At 37.3% G+C, this 18,317-nt stretch overlaps 1 protein-coding gene across 7 annotated transcripts in view; it reads left to right on the top strand.

Moving 5' to 3' along the window:
* The window catches only part of FASTKD1 (FAST kinase domains 1), a 53,106-nt gene that overhangs the window by 34,355 nt on the left and 434 nt on the right, over positions 1-18,317 (top strand). For 5 of the 7 annotated variants that reach the window (XM_063648268.1, XM_063648267.1, XM_063648266.1 and 2 more), the window contains 7 exons: positions 1,744-2,230; positions 3,619-3,733; positions 8,228-8,356; positions 10,274-10,402; positions 11,055-11,168; positions 17,009-17,144; positions 17,793-17,907. In XM_063648268.1, coding sequence (XP_063504338.1) covers positions 1,744-2,230; positions 3,619-3,733; positions 8,228-8,356; positions 10,274-10,402; positions 11,055-11,168; positions 17,009-17,144; positions 17,793-17,907 — 1,225 coding nt within the window. The remainder of the gene's footprint in view (positions 1-1,743; positions 2,231-3,618; positions 3,734-8,227; positions 8,357-10,273; positions 10,403-11,054; positions 11,169-17,008; positions 17,145-17,792; positions 17,908-18,317) is intronic. The other 2 variants (XM_063648270.1, XM_063648269.1) reach the window with 2 other exon arrangements.

The raw sequence follows: 18,317 nt of genomic DNA, 5'->3' as shown, positions 1-18,317 counted from the left end.
GAGCCACCATGCCTGGCCCCAGTTTTTTAATTTTTTTTTTTTTTTTTTTAACAATTATTGTCCTGGTGGTGAGACTTTTGCCATGGGCATTTGGGAATGAAGTAGAGAATGGGGTCAACTATGTCCTGTTTCTTTTGTTGTTGTTTATTCGTTTGTTTTAAATGTTGGACTGTGTATCGGAGACAAAAAAGGAACCAATTTTATTACGTGATCACTGTATGCCAGGGCCTGACAGGTCGTATCAGAAATTGAACCCAAGTTCTTTCTTCAGTGACAGCACTGGAAACATTGTTCTGACATGGACCTTTTGTTTCCCTGGGACTGTGGTTTTATTTTTGAATAAAAAATTTTGGTCTGTGCTTCAGAACAGGTCTTCCTGTTTTATTCCTTTATTCCTTCCACTATTTCTATACTTAAAGATTTTTTTTCTTTTTTTCTTTTTTTTTTTTTTTTTGAGACGGAGGGCATCAGGAAGTCTTAGGCTTTCCTGAATAATCCTTTATGGACCTGTCATTTTTGAATTTATCTAACTCTTTTTTTTTTTTTTTTTTTTGAGATGGAGTCTTCCTCTGTCGCCCAGGCTGGAGTGCAGTGGCATGATCTTGGCTCACTGCAACCTCCACCTCCCTGGTTCAAGAGATTCCCCTGCCTCAACCTCCTGAGTAGCTGGGATTACAGGCGCACGTCACCATGCCTGGCTAAGCTAATTTTTTTGTGTTTTTAGTAGAGACAGCATTTCACCATGTTGGCCAGACTGGTCTCGAACCCCTGTCCTCGGCCTCCCAAAGTGCTGGGATTACAGATGTGAGCCACCGTGCCTGGCCTATCTAACTCTTCTTAAATTAACTTGTATTATGCCCACCTGTGATGTTACATATATTGGCTTTTGTCCTAGTTACTAGTTCATAACTTCTATAGCTCTTGCTATAGCCTTTTGTTACAATGTTGGGTATGTTAGGCCTCTGGAAACAGAATCTCTCTCCTGCCCCAAAGCAGGTCTCTAATCTCCCTCCACCTTTCTGATCGTGGGTCTTAAGACGCTCCCCTGAGAGATCCCACCCTACACCCTGTGTGAAGAAATGCTGATGTTATGAAGCTCATAAAAACCCAAGAAGACTGGGTTCGGACTGCTTCCAGATAGCTGAACACGTGGAGGTTCCTGGAGGGTGGCATGGTCAGGGAGGGCATGGAAGCTCTGCACCCCTTCCCACATACCTCACCCTACTGTCCCTTCATCTGCATTCTTTATAATATCATTTATAATAAACCTGTAAACATAAACAACTATTTCCCTGAGTTCTGTGAACCACTCCAGCAAATTAATCAAACCCAAAGAGGAGGTCGTGGGAACCCCAACTTGAAGGCAGTTGCTCAGAAGTTCTGGAGGCCTGCTTTTGCAACTGGAGTCTGGGGTTTTTGTGGGAGAGGTTAGTCTTAGAGACCAAGTTCCCAACCTGTGGGATCTGACACTATCTCCAGGTAGATTGCGTCAGAACTGAATTGGACACCCAGCTGGTGTCCGCTGCTTGGAAGAACTCCCACACATTTGGTCACAGAAGTCTTCTGTGGTTGATGATTGTTGTGGTTTGAGATTAGAGGAGAAACACAGTTTGAAAGACGTTTTTTTGAATCATCATCTTACCTATTAATTGTAGTACTCATTATATGTGTTCATATTTTAATACATATATATTTTGGGTTTGTTGCTGATGTATTTTATTCTTTTTGTTTTTCATTTTGCAGTTATTTGAAAAATAGTTTCATACCAACTGAGGTGTCTGTTCTGGTCCGTGCTATTTCCCTGCTCCCTTCTCCTCACTTGGACGAAGTCGGGATATCCCGAATTGAAGCCGTTTTACCACAGTGTGACCTAAATAACCTGAGTAGTTTTGCCACATCTGTTTTAAAATGGATTTGGCATGATGACATGTATTTGGATAATATTACTGTGAAACAACTGAAACTACTTCAAAAATTAGATCACTATGGTCGTCAGAGACTACAACACGGCAACAGTTTGGATCTGTTATGGAAGGAACTTAAATCTCTCAAAGGAAACACGTTTCCTGAGTCACTTCTTGAAGAAATGATTGCTACTTTACAGCATTTCATGGATGATATTAATTACATAAATGTTGGGGAGATTGCATCTTTTATTTCTAGTACTGATTACCTCAGTACTTTGCTACTTGATAGGATAGCCTCAGTAGCTGTTCAGCAGATTGAAAAGGTGAAATTTAAATGTTAGCCATTAATTTTATAGAGTTGTCAACTTCTGCAAGCATAATTTTTATCATAGGCACTTTGAGAACTTGGATTGGAATTTGAGGTTTAAAAATTAAATAAATTCTGGGTCAGATGTGGTAGCTCAAGCCTGTAATTCCAGTGGTTGGGAGGCTGAGGTGGGAGGATCGGTTGAGCCCAGGAATTAAGGCTCAGTGAGCTATGATTGCATCACTGCACTCCAGCCTGGGTGACAGAGTGAGACCCTGTCTCTTAAGAAAAACAAAGAAAACTCTGGTTTCTGTTTCAGCGATTTGTTGTTCCTCTCCTTAAAGTCACTTTCTTATTCCAGCATTGTAGATTTGGAAAGATCAGCAATCATTCTTTGGTTCATTACAGTATTAAGATTAGTAATCAATTCTTTGAGGATACTCGTATTAGGACAGTGGAGGATGAATGATTTTTGGTTTTACTTTTTCTTATTTCTATAATCGTGTGGTATTTTGCCATTTAAAAGCAATTATATTCAAAAGTGTGAGATAAGCTTGAAAACTGAGAAAATTATAAGGTATCCATTGGCAACTGTATTCTTAAATTGTCATTGCATCTTCTTGCAGATTTATTTCTAGGACTTACTTGTAAAATGCCCCTTTATGGATTATGTGAGAAGCAGCTCACTTACAAAATCCCTATCATAAATCTATCAGGGCAAAGCCTTTATTTAAAAGACAGTGTTTCTCACAAATGAAAATAAAAAGTTTGTCTTAACTTGCTTAGTATAGTGCCTGGAAGTCATTAAGTATTGGATGAATGAGTGAAAAATGAAATAAAAAAGCAAATGAAAGAAAAATAAATGCTAGTGATTATAATTTAAGAAACTTCTTTAATTACGTTATGATTATTCTATAAAATGTACTGATTATCATGGAAATTGCTGATACTGTTTCCTATTCGATTTAGTGACTAATGAATTCTGAAACAGAATTTATTTACTTATTTTAAATTTAAATAAAGACAGGGTCTCACTATGTTGCCCTGACTAATCTCGAACTCCTGGCCTCAAGCAATCCTCCCACCTCAGCCATCCAAAGTGTTGGGATGACAGGCATGAGCCACCACTCCCAGCCAGAACAGAATTTTACACCTAACAAAAGAAATTGGTAAATTGTCTGATTTACTTCTTTTTTGTTACATTAACACTTTTGGGGTTATTAATAATTGTTGGTGGGGTTAAATAAATTATAGCAGGATGGAAAAATTAATAAGCAGAGTGATACATTTATTATTTAACTGTAGCGATGATAGGAAAAGATTTCTCCTAAAAAATAATTAGGTTAAAATTTTGTCTTATTTTCCTAAAGTTTAAACTATAAATTTTTTGTTCTTTTTATACAGATCCATCCTTTTACAATCCCTGCTATTATTCGTCCATTCAGCGTGTTGAACTATGATCCACCTCAAAGGGATGAATTTTTGGGAACTTGCATGCAACGTCTTAATTCTTACTTAGGTAGGTATATTGTTTGGTAATACATTGAGTGAATAAGTCAGAGGATACTTGTTGCTGCTGAGCTAGGAGATGTCCCTCATTTAAAGGGTAACCATAATAAGCATGAATTATCTACCTAAAAAAAGTTTTTTTGTTTGTTTGTTTGTTTGTTTTTGAGACAGAGTCTTGTTCTGTCGCCCAGGCTGGAGTGTAGTGGCGTGATCTTGGCTCATTGCAACCTCTGTTTCCTGGGTTCAAGTGATTCTCCTGCCTCAGTCACCCCAGTAGCTTGGACTATAAGCATGCGCCACCACACCCGGCTAATTTTTTGCATTTTTAGTACAGACAGGGTTTCACCATGTTGACCAGGGTGGTCTGGAACTCCTGACCTCAGGTGATCTACCCGCCAAGGCCTCCCAAAGTGTTGGGATTACAGGTGTGAGCCACTGCGCCCGGCCCTAAAAAAACTTTGTATCCATTTTAATTATGAAAAATGTCAAACTTGTATAAAGAATTAAACAAAGAACACATATATACTCACTGTGTAGATTCAATAATATTAACATTTTACAGTATTTGCCTTATCCGTTTGTTTCTCTGACTCTCTTATTTTTTTCTGAGCCATTTCGAAGTTGTAGGCATTGTGACTCTCCATCCCTAATTACTTTAGCATACATCTCCTAAGAATAATGACATTCTTCTATACCACCACAATACTGTTGCCACACCTAAGAAACTTAATCATAGTCCCCTAATATCTAATACACAGTTCATGTTTCAGTCTCCCTAAGTGTTACCAAAATACATTTTAGAGTAGTTGTTTTGCACCCAGTATTCACTCATTGTGTTTGGTTGTTATCTCTTCAGTCTCTTATAGTTTAGAATTTTGTTTCCCTTTTTTCTTTTCTTGGCATTGACTTGTTTTTTTTTTCTTAACTTTTCGTTATCCAGGTTTTCAAATATACAGAAAAACTGAACAATATAACAAACATCTGTATAATAAACTGTAGACCCACAGTCGTGATTGAGTATTGATTAATATTTGCCACATTTGCTCTGTGTATGTGCACAAGCGCGTATGTGTACGATGAACCTTCCAGTTGTCAGCTCTATGTACTTCAGGTTATAAGGACATTCTCCTATGTAACTACAATACTGGTATCATTACCATTACCAAAGAAAATGAACAAGTACCATCTGCTACCTAGTCTGTAATCAAATTTTCCCGAGTCACCAAATTATCTTTTATAACTTTTTTTAATTGAGACAGAGTTTTGCTCTTGCTGGAGTGTAATGGTGCAATCTCAGCTCACTGCAACCTCCACCTCCCAGGTTCAAGCGATTCTCCTGCCTCAGTCTCCCGAGTAGCTGGGATTACAGGCATGCGCCAGCACGCCCGGCTAATTTTGTATTTTTAGTAGAGACGGGGTTTCTCCATGTTGGTCGGGCTGGTCTTGAACTCCCGACTTTAGATGATCCACCCACCTCAGCCTCCCAAAGTGCTGGGATTACAGACGTGAGCCACCTTGCCTGGCTATAACTTTTTTTTAAAACAGTCAACATTGAGTAGTTATGTCTTTTCCTCCATCCTTTTTGCTTGATATTTATTTTTATAAAATGATTGGCCATTTATTATAAATTGTGCCACATTCTGGATTTGTCTGATTGTTTAACTTGCTTCTCCATCTCCTGCATTTGTAGTAAACTAGAAATTAGGTATAGATGCTTGGTTAGGTTCAGATTAAACATTTGCAGCAAAAATAACTTGTATGTAGTGCTGTGTACCTTATATTTAGATCACATCTGGAGGCACATAATGTCTGATTGTTTGTGTCTATTTAGATTTTTGGTTTTTTTTGAGACGGAGTCTTGCCAGATTGTTTTTTAAAAGTAAAAAAATGTTTCTTAAGAACCTTAATAGATGTTTGTGAATTGTTTGAAGGGTTGCTGCTCTTATGCTGATTATTTTGCATCTCTTAAAAAGGTCTTTAAAAAAATTATCTTTTAAATTTAGAGATGGGGTCTTGCTACGTTGCCCAGGCTGATATCAAACTCCTGGGCTCAAGCGGTCCTCCCACCTTGGCCTCCCAAGTGCTGGAATTACAGGCATGTGCCACCACACCTGGCCAGAAAAGTCTTTTGGTAATATTTCAGTACTAGAAAAAAGTAGAATAGAAATAGTCCTTCCTGCTGTTAGCCTTAGCAGAAGCAATATGTGAGGACAGCAGAGACAGGAAATTACTTTTTCTTTTTCCTTTTCATTTTTATTTTGGGTCCTGAGTTGTGTTTGGAACAGTTTGACCTTGAAGGATTAGAGCTTTATGAGACTTTTCTTCTCAGACTCACACTATGTACTTGTCAGTATGATATAGAAGCTTTAGAGGAGAAATGCTCAGTAACCGTTCCTTTTCAGTCAACACTTTCCATGTACTTACTGTCAGGTATTCTTCTAGGCACTGGAGATACAGGAGAGAGTAAAAACAAATAAACTACCATCATCGAGTTTACTTTCTGTTAGGGGGAGATTGACATAAACAATAAACAAGGCTCTAAGGTCAGATGGTGATAAGTACCGTCAAGAACATTAGAGCAGGGTAAGTGTGTAGGCTGGAGCATCATGGTAAGTGTGAGATGGAGTGCTATTTTGGATAAGGGATTCAGGGACTGCCTCTCTGAGGAGATGTCATTTAACCATGGATTAAATGAATTGAGAGAGTGGTGCATGTCAATAGATAGGGAAGAGAGTCCCAGGATGAAAGAAAGGGAACTGGAAAGGGCCCTCAGGTGAGAGCATGTTTGGTTTTTTCCAGGAACAGTGGATTCAGTGTGGCAGGAGTGGATGAGGGAGACCGAGTTGGTAGGAGATAAAGTTGGAGAGACAGCCAGAGACTGGTTTCCTCAGATCTTTTTGCTCTGCCTGGAGAGTAAGAATTACCCAGTTATCTACCAAGCAACAGATACTGAGAGCTTCCATATCCAGCATAACATGTTAGGCTCTACATTAGGGATTTATATAGATCTTTAGACTTCTGGTGAAGCTGGTGTGAAACAAGTGTAAATATATTAATTGTGTCTGCATCATGCTAATGGACTTTGCTACATTTTTGTGGGATCTATGGGCCAGACATCATCTAACCATGTCTGGTACTACTGTGTCACAGCCTACAACATGAGGCTGGGATATGTATATGTATATGTGTATATGAATGTGTTGCATGTGTGGCACACATTTATACCCCTTTTTAGTAACACAACTATATGTAGAAAGATGAGACTTAGAGTGTATTCTCCTGGTTGTTCAGTCATGTGTTGACAACCAGAAAGAAATGAAAGTACATCTCTTCCCAGGTTCTCCAAATAGAGTCTTAGAAATTAGAAAATTTTGTTGCTAAAGTGTATAAGGAAAGAAAGATTGAGAAATACATCTTTGAGTTTTTAAAACTTAATCAGAGAAAGTTTTAAAAATTCCTAGGGAACTTTATAAGTAAAATTTTAAATAACTAATGGAGTAATAATTTTCATTGTTTTGAGTAAAGACAAATTTTGACAGATTAGTTTTGCTGGTAGAAATCATCACTATTAACTTCATTTATGACCTGGTCTTTCTTTATTAAATAAACTTAGAAAAAATTGAAAAGGAAAGATTTAATGTTGTCTCTTCTGTCCTTAGTAAGAATACTGATGCCAGTCAGGCATTTTAGGTGACCCTTTCCGCCACATTAGAAATGTCTCTTGGATGAGGCAAATCAGGTAAATAGCTGAAGCCTTATACTGTGGGGCATCTGCCATGCTGCTGGGTGACAAGTAAAGGAGGAGGTGCTAGGCAAGACCTCAGCCTCAAACATGTGTACACTCTGCTTGGAGATCTGAGATTCCCAGAGAGCAGCATAGTATAATAATCCAGGCTCCAGAGCTGGACATTCTGGGTTAAACCCTACTCTCCGCTGCCAACTCTGTGATCTTGGGCAAGTCATTTAACCTCTCTGCTTCCTAATGCTTATTTATAAAGTGGAGATAATTGTTTCTACTGATATAAGATATAAGTGAGTTAATATATCTAAAGTGTTTAGAATGGTATGTAACATATTCTGAACACTATTGTATTATTATCATCAACACTGGAATCACTTCTTTTTACATGCACCACTGTCCTTTTGTTTTGGATTCTTTTTCCAAGGCTATTTTTAAAACTTCTTACTAAAGTGTAATAACAAATGTTCGTATAACTTTAGTGTAATACTGTGAATTTATTCAAATTGAATCACCTAGGGAATCAATACTGAGATCAAGACACAGAGTATTATCACAGTACCCTTCTCCTCTTGTCCCCTTTTCCTACTTGGCCCCCACCCAAAGGTAACCACTTAACCGTTATCCTGTCTTGTAACAGTGTAGATTAGTTTTGTCAAGGCTGTGTATCATTTTTTTTTAAAACCTGGCTTTGCCTGAATAAATTATAAGTGTATATATAAGTGAGGCAGCTATACCTTTAAAAAAATCTTAATTTTCTTTTAGGTATATTGGATCCTTTTATATTAGTGTTTCTTGGTTTCTCTTTGGCCACACTTGAATATTTTCCAGAAGATCTGCTAAAGACAATTTTTAACATCAAATTCTTAGCTAGATTGGATTCTCAACTTGAAAGTATGTATCTATCTTTTAATTTATTTAATTATCTGTTGTACTTTATATTCAAGTCTCAGGTCTACCTATACAGAAGAATTTTAATGTTAATAACTTTTTTCTGTTACGAATAGTATTCGTGCTTATTGTAGAAATTTGGAAAACACAGGAATAAAATAGAAAATAAAAAATTACCCATCTTACTAACAAGTAAAACTACCACTTTTAATGTTTTGGAGTATTTCTTTTCTGTCTTTCTCCTTCTCCTGTGTGAATGTTTATATATCTGTGTTTTTTTGTTTTGTTTTGAGACAGGGTCTCACTCTGTTGCCCAGGCTGGAGTGCAGTGGTGCAGTCATAGCTCACTGAAGCCTTGGACTCCAGGATCAAGTGATCCTCCCACCTCAGCCTTCCAAGTAGCTGGGACCACAGGCGTGTGTCACCATACCCAGCTAATTTTTTTTTTTTTAAGAGCTGGGATCTTAAAAAAAGACCAGCCCAGGCTGGTCTGAAACTCTTGAGCTCAAGTGATTCTCCCTTCTTGGCCTCCCAGATGCTGAGATTATAGGTGTGAGCCCCCACACTCAGCCTGTATTTAATTTTAATTTGTTAAATTTTTTATTTTTATATTTTGAGACAGAGTTTTGCTTTGTTGCCCAGGCTGGTCTCTAACTCCTGGCCTCAAGCGATCCTCTTGCCTCGGCCTCCCAAAGTGTTGGGATAACAGGCATGAGCCACTGTACCCAGTCCCTATATGAATTTTATTTTATTTTACATTTGTTTCTTTTTCTTTTTCTTTTTTTCTTTTTTTTTTTTGAGATGGAGTCTTGCTCTGTTTCCCAGGCTGGAGTGCAGTGGCTCAATCTTAGCTCACTGCAACCTCTGCCTTCCCATTTCAAGTGATTGATTCTCCTGCTTCAGCCTCTGGAGTAGCGGGGATTATAAGTATGTGCCACCATGCCCGGCTAATTTTTCTATTTTCAGTAGAGACGAGGTTTCACTATGTTGGCCAGGTTGGTGTTGAACTCCTGACCTCAAGTGATCTGCCCACCTTGGCCTTGCAAAGTGGTAGGATTACAGGCATGAGCCCCCACGCCTGGCCCCTATATGAATTTTAAAACAAAATTTGGTTTATTTATATATTCACTTTTGTATGCTGCCTTTTTCCATCTAACTATATTTTGAGCAATTTTCCATGTTATTAAATATTTTTTGATGTCTTTTTTTATTGGCTACATAATATCCTATTACATGGATATAATAAAATTTGTCACAGATTGTTTCCAATTCCTCATCATTGTAAGTAATGATTTGTTATACATGAATCACTGTTTCCTTAGGATAAAATCCTAAGTGTGGAATATTAGGTGAATGAAAATTCTTGGGAGTATTTTTTTTTTTTTTGAGACAGAGTTTTGCTCTTGTTGCCCAGGCTGGAGTGCAACGGCATGATCTTGGTTACCCAAAACCTCACCTTCCGGATTCAAGCGATTCTCCTGCCTTGGCCTCCTGAGTAGCTGGGATTACAGGCATGCGCCACCATGCCTGGCTAATTTTGTACTTTTAGTATAGACGGGGTTTGTCCATTTTGGTCAGGCTGGTCTTGAACTCCCGATCTCAGGTGATCCACCCACCTCAGCCCCCCAAAGTGTTGGGATTACAGGCGTGAGCCACCATGCCCTGCTGGGAGTATTTTTTAAATGTACTTTTAACATTCATGATTAATGAGAACAGTGCAGGAGTTGGTCCTAATCATGTCACTGAATGTAATAATTTAAAAATATAAAGCATACATTTGTAAATTAGAAATGTAAACAGTTCTAAATACTGTTAGAATAAAAGCATCTATTAATAGTGGGGATAAATGAATGTGAAAAAAATGGGTTGTCTTTTCTAGGTCTCAGCTATCAAAATTCATTAGTATTTTATTAATTTCAGTTTTATCTTCATCTCGAAGTGCAAGAGTCCAGTTTCATCTTATGGAGTTAAATAGATCAGTCTGCTTGGAATGCCCTGAGTTTCAGATTCCATGGTTTCATGACCGCTTCTGTCAACAATTTAATAAAGGTTTGAGTTTTCCTTTAATTCTAAAGTAAATTATTAGGTAGTACATTGTTAATCTTGTTACACTTAAACATGACACGAGCCTTCCCAAGAGTGCCATGACCTGTTTAATATTTTATATGAGATATTGTAGGTGAAACATTATAAGAATTTCTTCATATTTGGGACATAACTCTCTTAGTTGAGAGCAAAGAACTTGTATTGAATTTAGTGTCATTATATAAGATACTACATTGAAGCTCTTATTGAAAATATTAATCCTTATTTTTCAGTTTGTAGAATTGGGATGATTTTCATTAAAAAACTGCTTAAGGCCGGGCGTGGTGGCTCACACCTGTAATCCCAGCACTTTGGGAGGCTGAAAGGCGGGCAGATCACCTCAGGTCAGGAGTTCGAGACCAGCCTGACCAACATGGAGAAACCCCATCTCTACTAAAAATACAAAACTCGCTGGGCATGGTGGTGCATGCCTGTAATCCCAGCTACTTGGGAGGCTGAGGCAGGAGAATCACTTGAACTGGGGAGGCGGAGGTTGCAGTGAGCCAAGATCGGGCCGTTGCATTCCAGCCTGGGCAACAGGAGCGAAAACTCTGTCTCAAAGGGAAAAAAAAAAGAAAAAAAATTAAGTAGGCTAATTATTTATTTTTTTATAAAGGTATTGGTGGCATGGATGGAGCACAACAGCAGATTTATAAAATGTTAGCAGAGGTACTAGGAGGAATCAATTGTGTAAAAGCCTCGGTTCTTACGCCTTATTACTACAAAGTAGGTAAGTTATTGGGTAGGTTATTAGTTACTTTCAGAAAATCAAACCAATTTGAATAGAATCATCTTATCAGTTGGAATTTTTTAAAGTTTTTTGAATTTTTTTCAAGTTGTTATTATTATTAAAATTTTCAAACAGAGGTAGAAAGAGCAATAGAATAAATCCTCAAGTTCCCGTGGCCCAGTGTTGATAACCAAGAGCGTTTTCTATTCTTTAGAAAAAAAAAAAAAATTAAGGTCAGTCCTCCACCAATTCTAAGTAAAACCCAGATTCAGATTCACTGAACATTTCTGGATCTTCAAAAGATTCTGTCCTCTCCATTCAGTGTGTGAAAATAAGGGAAATAACTCTTTAATTTCTATTTCATTGTTTTAAGTTCATCTGAAAAACTAAGTTGGTTTATCAGCCTGGATGAAGATTTCCAAAGATACGGTGCTTGATGCTAACCTGATTAATCTTGTTTCTCAACTGGTCTAGTTGTAGAATGCATTCTGATTGAATTGTGGATCACATAAAGCTAGTGGACTAGCTTATGTTGATGGCAATATAAAATTTTCAAAGATATTGCCACATTCAAGTGGTGATCTTAAATGAAAAAGATAAAATTTTAAGATAATTAACGTAAACTTTCTAAATTTAGGTTTAGAAAACCTCTGCATATACAGGATATTTAAAAGGATTATCAACTTGGTATAAACTAACAGTGTAAATGGTAGCCAAAAATCAAATACTATTTAAACTATATTGTTAATAATAACAAAAAAGTTGGTAATCCCATTGTATTCTATTTTTTAGACACCTTAATATTGTATTTTTTTTTTTTTTTGCATGTCCTTTTTAAGAGACAGTGACAAGTAGGGTCTAGGAACAAAGGAGGACAGATAGTGAAGGATCTTGTCTAATCATGTCATAGACAGAACTAGAGAGGACTAGGATTGCATGGATTTCAATCCTTGAGCAAGTTCTTCTGAACCTTGTTAACTTCTTCATCAGTGAAATGGGGATAATAATGCCTACTTGATAGGATTAACTGAGATATTGCATGTAAAGCATTTAACACTATCCTTGGAACATAGTAAGTGCTCAATAAATTTATTTTTATTTTAATTTTTTTATAGAGACAGGGTCTCACTATGTTGCTCGTCTCAAACTCCTGGGCTCAAGCGATCCTCCTGCCTCAGCTTAGCCTCCCAAAGTGTTGGGATTACAGGTGTGAGCCACTGTGCCCAGCCCAATAAATCTTATTTGGAAAAAAAAAAAAAAAAAAAAGGATGTTTAGTCTGAAAAATAGAAAGAAGTCTTATGGGGACCATAATGTTTTAAAATGTTTGAAGGATTGTTAAGTAGAAGAACTAGATATCTCTATCTCAAAGATGAACAAAATGGTAAAAATGAAAGGAAGCAGACTTTAACTTGGTATAAGGAGAATTATTGACTGCTTTCTGAAGAAGTAATGTTGAGGCAGAGGCTGAATATTCAGATGATAGATGTGTGTGATTTTTGCACTGGGCAGGAAGGTGAACTAGACAATCATTAATGCTCTCATCTTGTGCTACAAAACACAACTTTCCTTTGATTTTGTGTTAATCAGGATTGAGTTGGGTATGAGTGACGAAAATCCATAAATTGGCTGGGCACAGTGGCTCATGCTCATACACATAGTTTCAGCACTTTGGGAGGCTGAGGTGGAAGGATAGCTTGAGCTCAGGAGTTTGAGACCAGCCTGGGCAATATAGTGAGACCCTGTCTCTAAATAAATAAATAAATAAATAAATAAATAAATAAATGGCAAGCATGGTGGTATGCCCCTCTAGTCCCATTGCTCAGGAGTTTGAGACCAGCCTGGGCAATATAGTGAGACCCTGTCTCTAAATAAATAAATAAATAAATAAATGGCAGGCATGGTGGTATGCCCCTCTAGTCCCATTGCTCAGGAGTTTGAGACCAGCCTGGTGGCATGCCCCTGTAGTCCCATTAGGAGGCTGAGGTGGGAGAATCTCTTGAACCCAGGAGTTGAGTCTACAGTGAGTTACAGTCACGCTACTGCACTCTAGCCTCAGTGACAGAGCAAGACTTTGTCTCTAAAACAAAAACAAAACAAAACAAAAAACAAACATTGAAGCTGGGCATGGTAGTGCAAGCCTGTAATCCTAGCTACTTTGAGAGACAGAGGTAGGAGGATCACTTGAGCCCAGAAGTTTGATACCAGCCTGGGCAATATAGTGAGAAGCCATCTCTTTTTAATATTTTTCTTTTTTTCTTCAGAACAATATGAATATAACCCCATCTCTTAAAAAAAAATTACATGAGACATGCTTAACATAGAAAAACTAGAAAAGGAAGATAACAAAAAAGAAAAATTACCCATGATATAGCCACTGTTTGCTTTTGGTGTCTGTTTTCCTAACTTAAAAAAAAAAAGACAAAAATGGTTTTCTTCTGTAGTGTTTGTGTTTTAGTCCTTTTCTGCTGCTACAACAAAATACCTGAGACTGGTTAATTTATAAACAACAGAAATTTGGCCGGGCGCAGTGGCACACGCCTGTAATCCCAGCACTTTGGGAGACGGAGGCGGGCGGATTACCTGAGGTCGAGAGTTCAAGATCAGCCTGGCTAACACGGTGAAACCCCGTCTCTACTAAATATACAAAATTAGCTGGGCATGGTGGCGCACGCCTGTAATCCCAGCTACTCCGGAGGCTGAGGCAGGAGAATCGCTTGAACCCGGGAGACGGAGGTTGCATTGAGCCAGGAGTGTGCCACTGCACTCCAACCTGAGCGACAGTGAGACTCTGTATCAAAAAAAAAAAAAAAAAAGAAAAAAGAAAAACAACAGAAATTTATTTTTCACAGTTCTAGAGGCTAGGAAGTCCAGCTCGAGGTACCAACAGGTTTGGTATTTAGTAAGGACCTGGCCTCTGCTTCCAAGATGGTACTTTGAATGCTGTGTCCTCCCATGGCAGAAGGGACAGGAAGGCAATAGAGGATGCTCTTTTATAGGGTCAGTAATCTTATTAATGAGGGCTCTGCCCTCATGACTTAATCATCTCCTAAAGTTCTGCCTCTTTTTTTTTTTTTTTTTTTTTGAGAAAGGGTCTTGTTCTGTCACCCAGGTTGGAGTGCAGTGCAGGAGTGCAGTGGCATGATCACAGTTCATTGCAACCTCTGCCTCCAGAGCTCAAGTGATTCTCTCACCCCAGCCTCCTGAGCATCTGGGGCTACAGGCACACACCACCACACCAGGCTAATTTTTGTATTTTTTGTAGAGATGGGGTTTCACCATGTTGCACAGGCTGGTCTTAAACTACTGAGCTCGAGCAATCCTCCTGCCTCTGCCTCCTAAAGTGCTAGGATAACAGGTGTGAGCTACCACGACTGGCCTAAGGTCCCACTATTATTATTAACACATTGATGATTATGTTTCAACAGATGAATTTTGGGGGACACATTCAGATCATAGCAGTTTATAACTTTATATGTTGTGAATATTTTTCTATGCCAACAGATATGCTTATACAACATCTTTTTTAGTTACTGCATATTTCATTGAGTATGCTATGATTTAATCAATCTGTAAGATTTTTTTGCTGGTATGTCCATCTGTCAAACAATGCTGCAATTTCATATAACAACAATAATAGATTTATCTTTATATATTGCTTATTATGTGTTAGACACCATTTTAAGTACTTCATAAGTACTTGTGTGTGTGTATGCGTATAGTAAACTTATATCCCTATGAAGTATGTAAATTATTTGCAGATGAGGAGACTAAAGCCCACAAACATTATTGATTGCCCAAGGTTATATACCTGGCAAATGACAGAGCCAGGATTTGAGCTTGGCATTCTGGCTCTAGAATTCATTCTCTTAATGAATTCTATATATTTCATCTTTCATAATTAACTTAAAGATGGTTCAGTGCCTTAGTTTTTCACCAGAGTTCCATCTGATTCTTTTCAAGTCACAGACATCATTTCAGGAAGTATATTTAAAAGATAAGAATGACTTTAAAAACATAACAACAATATCATCTTTATCATCCTATAACCATTAATAATAATTTCTTAATATCTTTTAAGAAATGTTCAGCAGTATGGGAAATTTAACATAAGTAGAGAGATAGGGGAAATTTTAGATAAAATTTAACATTTTATCGAAATGTTAGATTTGGCATACTATAATGAACTCAATTATCAAGGATTGAAGGTAGTAGAATTATGGGAAATATAACAAGTAGAGAGATATGGGAAATTTTAGATAAAATTTAACATTCATGGGAATTATGGGAAATGTAACATAAGTAGGGAGATATGGGAAATTTTAGATAAAATTTAACATTTATGGGAATTATGGGAAATGTAACATAAGTAGGGAGATATGGGAAATTTTAGATAAAATTTAACATTTTATCGAAATGTTAGATTTGGCCTACTATAATGAACTCAATGGTGACGGATTGAAGGCAGTGGAACCTATTCCTCATACGTCTCATGCACTGTACCCCTATACCTTTGCTTTTCCTGTTTTAAGTGTCTTTTATGTTTATTTTATAGTTTGTTTGTCCAAATTGGGATCTTAACATTCCACTTGGTTGGTTGGCAGTTTTTGGTTCAACTTTTTCTTTCGTACTTCTCCTTTTTTTAACTTAAAATTTGAGAATAAGTTTTTTTTCCCACATTTTGAACTTTTCTAATTGCAGCCCTGTGGTAACATTTAATATGTCATCTGATAGTTTTTAATGTTTTTACTGTAAACCTGGGTTTGCTGTAAACCATTAGTGATATCTAGAGATTTGATTAGATTTTAGGTTTTTTTTTTAGGTTTTTCTTTTTGGCTAAAAACTTCATAAGTGGCTTGTACTTCTTTTTGCATCCTCTCAGGAGGCACACAAGGCTGGTTGTCTTTTTCTTTTTCTTTCTTTTTTTTTTTTTTGTCTGGCTCTGTTGCCCAGGCTGAGGTGCAGTGGCACCAGCATGGCTTACTGCAGCCTTGACCTCCTAGGTTCAAGGGATCTGCCCACCTCAGCCTCCTCAGCCTGAGTAGCTACCACTACACCTGGCTTATTTTTTAAATTTTTTGTAGAGATTGGGTTTTGCCATGTTGCCCAGGCTGGTCTGGAACTCCTGAGCTCAAGCAATCTTCCTGCCTCGGCCTCCCAAAATGCTGGGATTACAGGTGTGAGCCACTGTGCCTGGCCTGGTTGTCTTTTATATATTAAGACTCATCAGTGGGTTCGTATGTTGTCAGCTGATTCATTCAACAGAAAGTTCCCCTGTCAGCTTTTCACCTGCTGATTTTAGCAGTTATTAATGATCACTCATTGCCTAAATCCATCATTCAGAGGGGTGGTAAAGTAGCGATATTCTACATCTATCATGCCTTCTACATTTATTAGCTGGAATTTGTCTAAAAAGGACTTTCCCATATCAACTGTTTAGTTACTCTTATGTACAATTCATGTAGAAAAGACAGGATAAATGCTTGAATCTTTTTCTTTATTAATTTTCAGATGAGTTGGTTTAGCTTTCTCCAAATGTAATCAAGAGCCTTAAAGAGATTGAAACTCTTTAATGTGATTTGACCTAGCCCAGTGCTAAATGTAGCCCAGTACTTAATATTGTTTTGTAATTCTTCTGGTTGATTTATTATTGATTGATTTCCAAAGAGAGGTGCCATTGGACCAGATCTTATAAAAATAACTTGGATAATTTGAGAGGTTCATCATTCTTTTGTGAGTGTGTATGTGTACAAATATATGCATATATATTTCAAATATATCTTAAACTTTTATCTGTAAGACTTTACCTAATTCATACTACCAGTTTCTATGCTTCCTTAAGATTTTGAGTGTATCTTGGATAAAAGAAAAAAACCTCTTCCATATGGAAGCCATATAGCACTGGGACAACTACCAGAAATGCCCTGGGAATCAAATATCGAAATAGTTGGATCAAGGCTGCCACCAGGGGCTGAAAGGTAATTTGTTTCTTAGTTTTAGATTGTATTAATATCTAAATGTTAAATTTGGTGTACTATACTGAAGTCAATGATCAAGGATTGAAGGTAGTGGAATCTGTTCCTCATATGTCATACATTCCACCTTTGTAACTTTGCTTTTCCTCTCCTTTCTGCTTTAATGTTCTCCCTTCTTCTGTCCAAAGCCCAGCAATCTCCCTAACTAAAGTGGTAAAAGAATTGTCCTCAACTGGAAGTAAAATAGTATCTTCTTCTCCGCTCCCATACCTCTCTACTTTTCTCATAGCACTTAGCCACTTCCTACACTGCATTACAGTAACTTACTATACATCATGTGTTCTCTGTTAGACTATAAGCTGTGTTGCTTCATATATGTACCCCTCACAATGGTTTACATATAGTAGGCATGTGTAAATATATATCGGACCAAAAAAATGGATGAAAGCAGACAAATATTTACAATAATTTTGTGTAACTAAATAGGTTTGTCATCAATTACTAATTTCTTAGTAGAAACATAACTTGATATACTCATTTATATTCATTGGCTTTTGTTAGTTTATAAAGATGCAATCTTGTTTCTGAAAAGCTTGTAATTATTCAGTTTCTTATTTTGACTTTAGAGTAAATATTTTTTATCTTATGTAGGATTGCTTTGGAATTTTTGGAATCAAAAGCACTTTGTAGAAATATCCCTCACATGAAAGGAAAACCTGCTATGAAAAAACGACATTTGGAAATTCTGGGGTATCGTGTAATTCAGGTATGAAATACTCATGTAATTCAGCCTCTAAAAAGCCCAGAGACACTAGCTGTACATGTGCTTCCTTTTAATGTGAAAGTTCTAGAATTACCTTTTTAAATATATTTTTTCAAATGTATCACTCAAACAGGCCAGATACAATAGCTCATGCCTGTAGCTACTTGGGTGGCTGAGGTGGAAGGATTGCTTGATCCTAGGAGATTGAGGCTGCAGTGAGCCGTGTTCATCCCACTGCACTCCAGCCTGGGTGACAGAGCAAGACCCTGTCTCATAAAAATAAATAAATAAAAGTTGTCATTTATTTTATTGTCTTTAGAATATCTATATCTTATGATTTCTATATCTTACAAAGGAGAGAGGCACTGTAGAGATGGATAGAGTTATCAGAGGAAACAACTAGGTGTGAATAT

This window comes from Pongo pygmaeus, chromosome 11 (genome assembly GCF_028885625.2).
Source record: "Pongo pygmaeus isolate AG05252 chromosome 11, NHGRI_mPonPyg2-v2.0_pri, whole genome shotgun sequence".
Classification (NCBI taxonomy): domain Eukaryota; kingdom Metazoa; phylum Chordata; class Mammalia; order Primates; family Hominidae; genus Pongo; species Pongo pygmaeus.
This window is presented reverse-complemented; position numbering and strand designations above follow the sequence as displayed.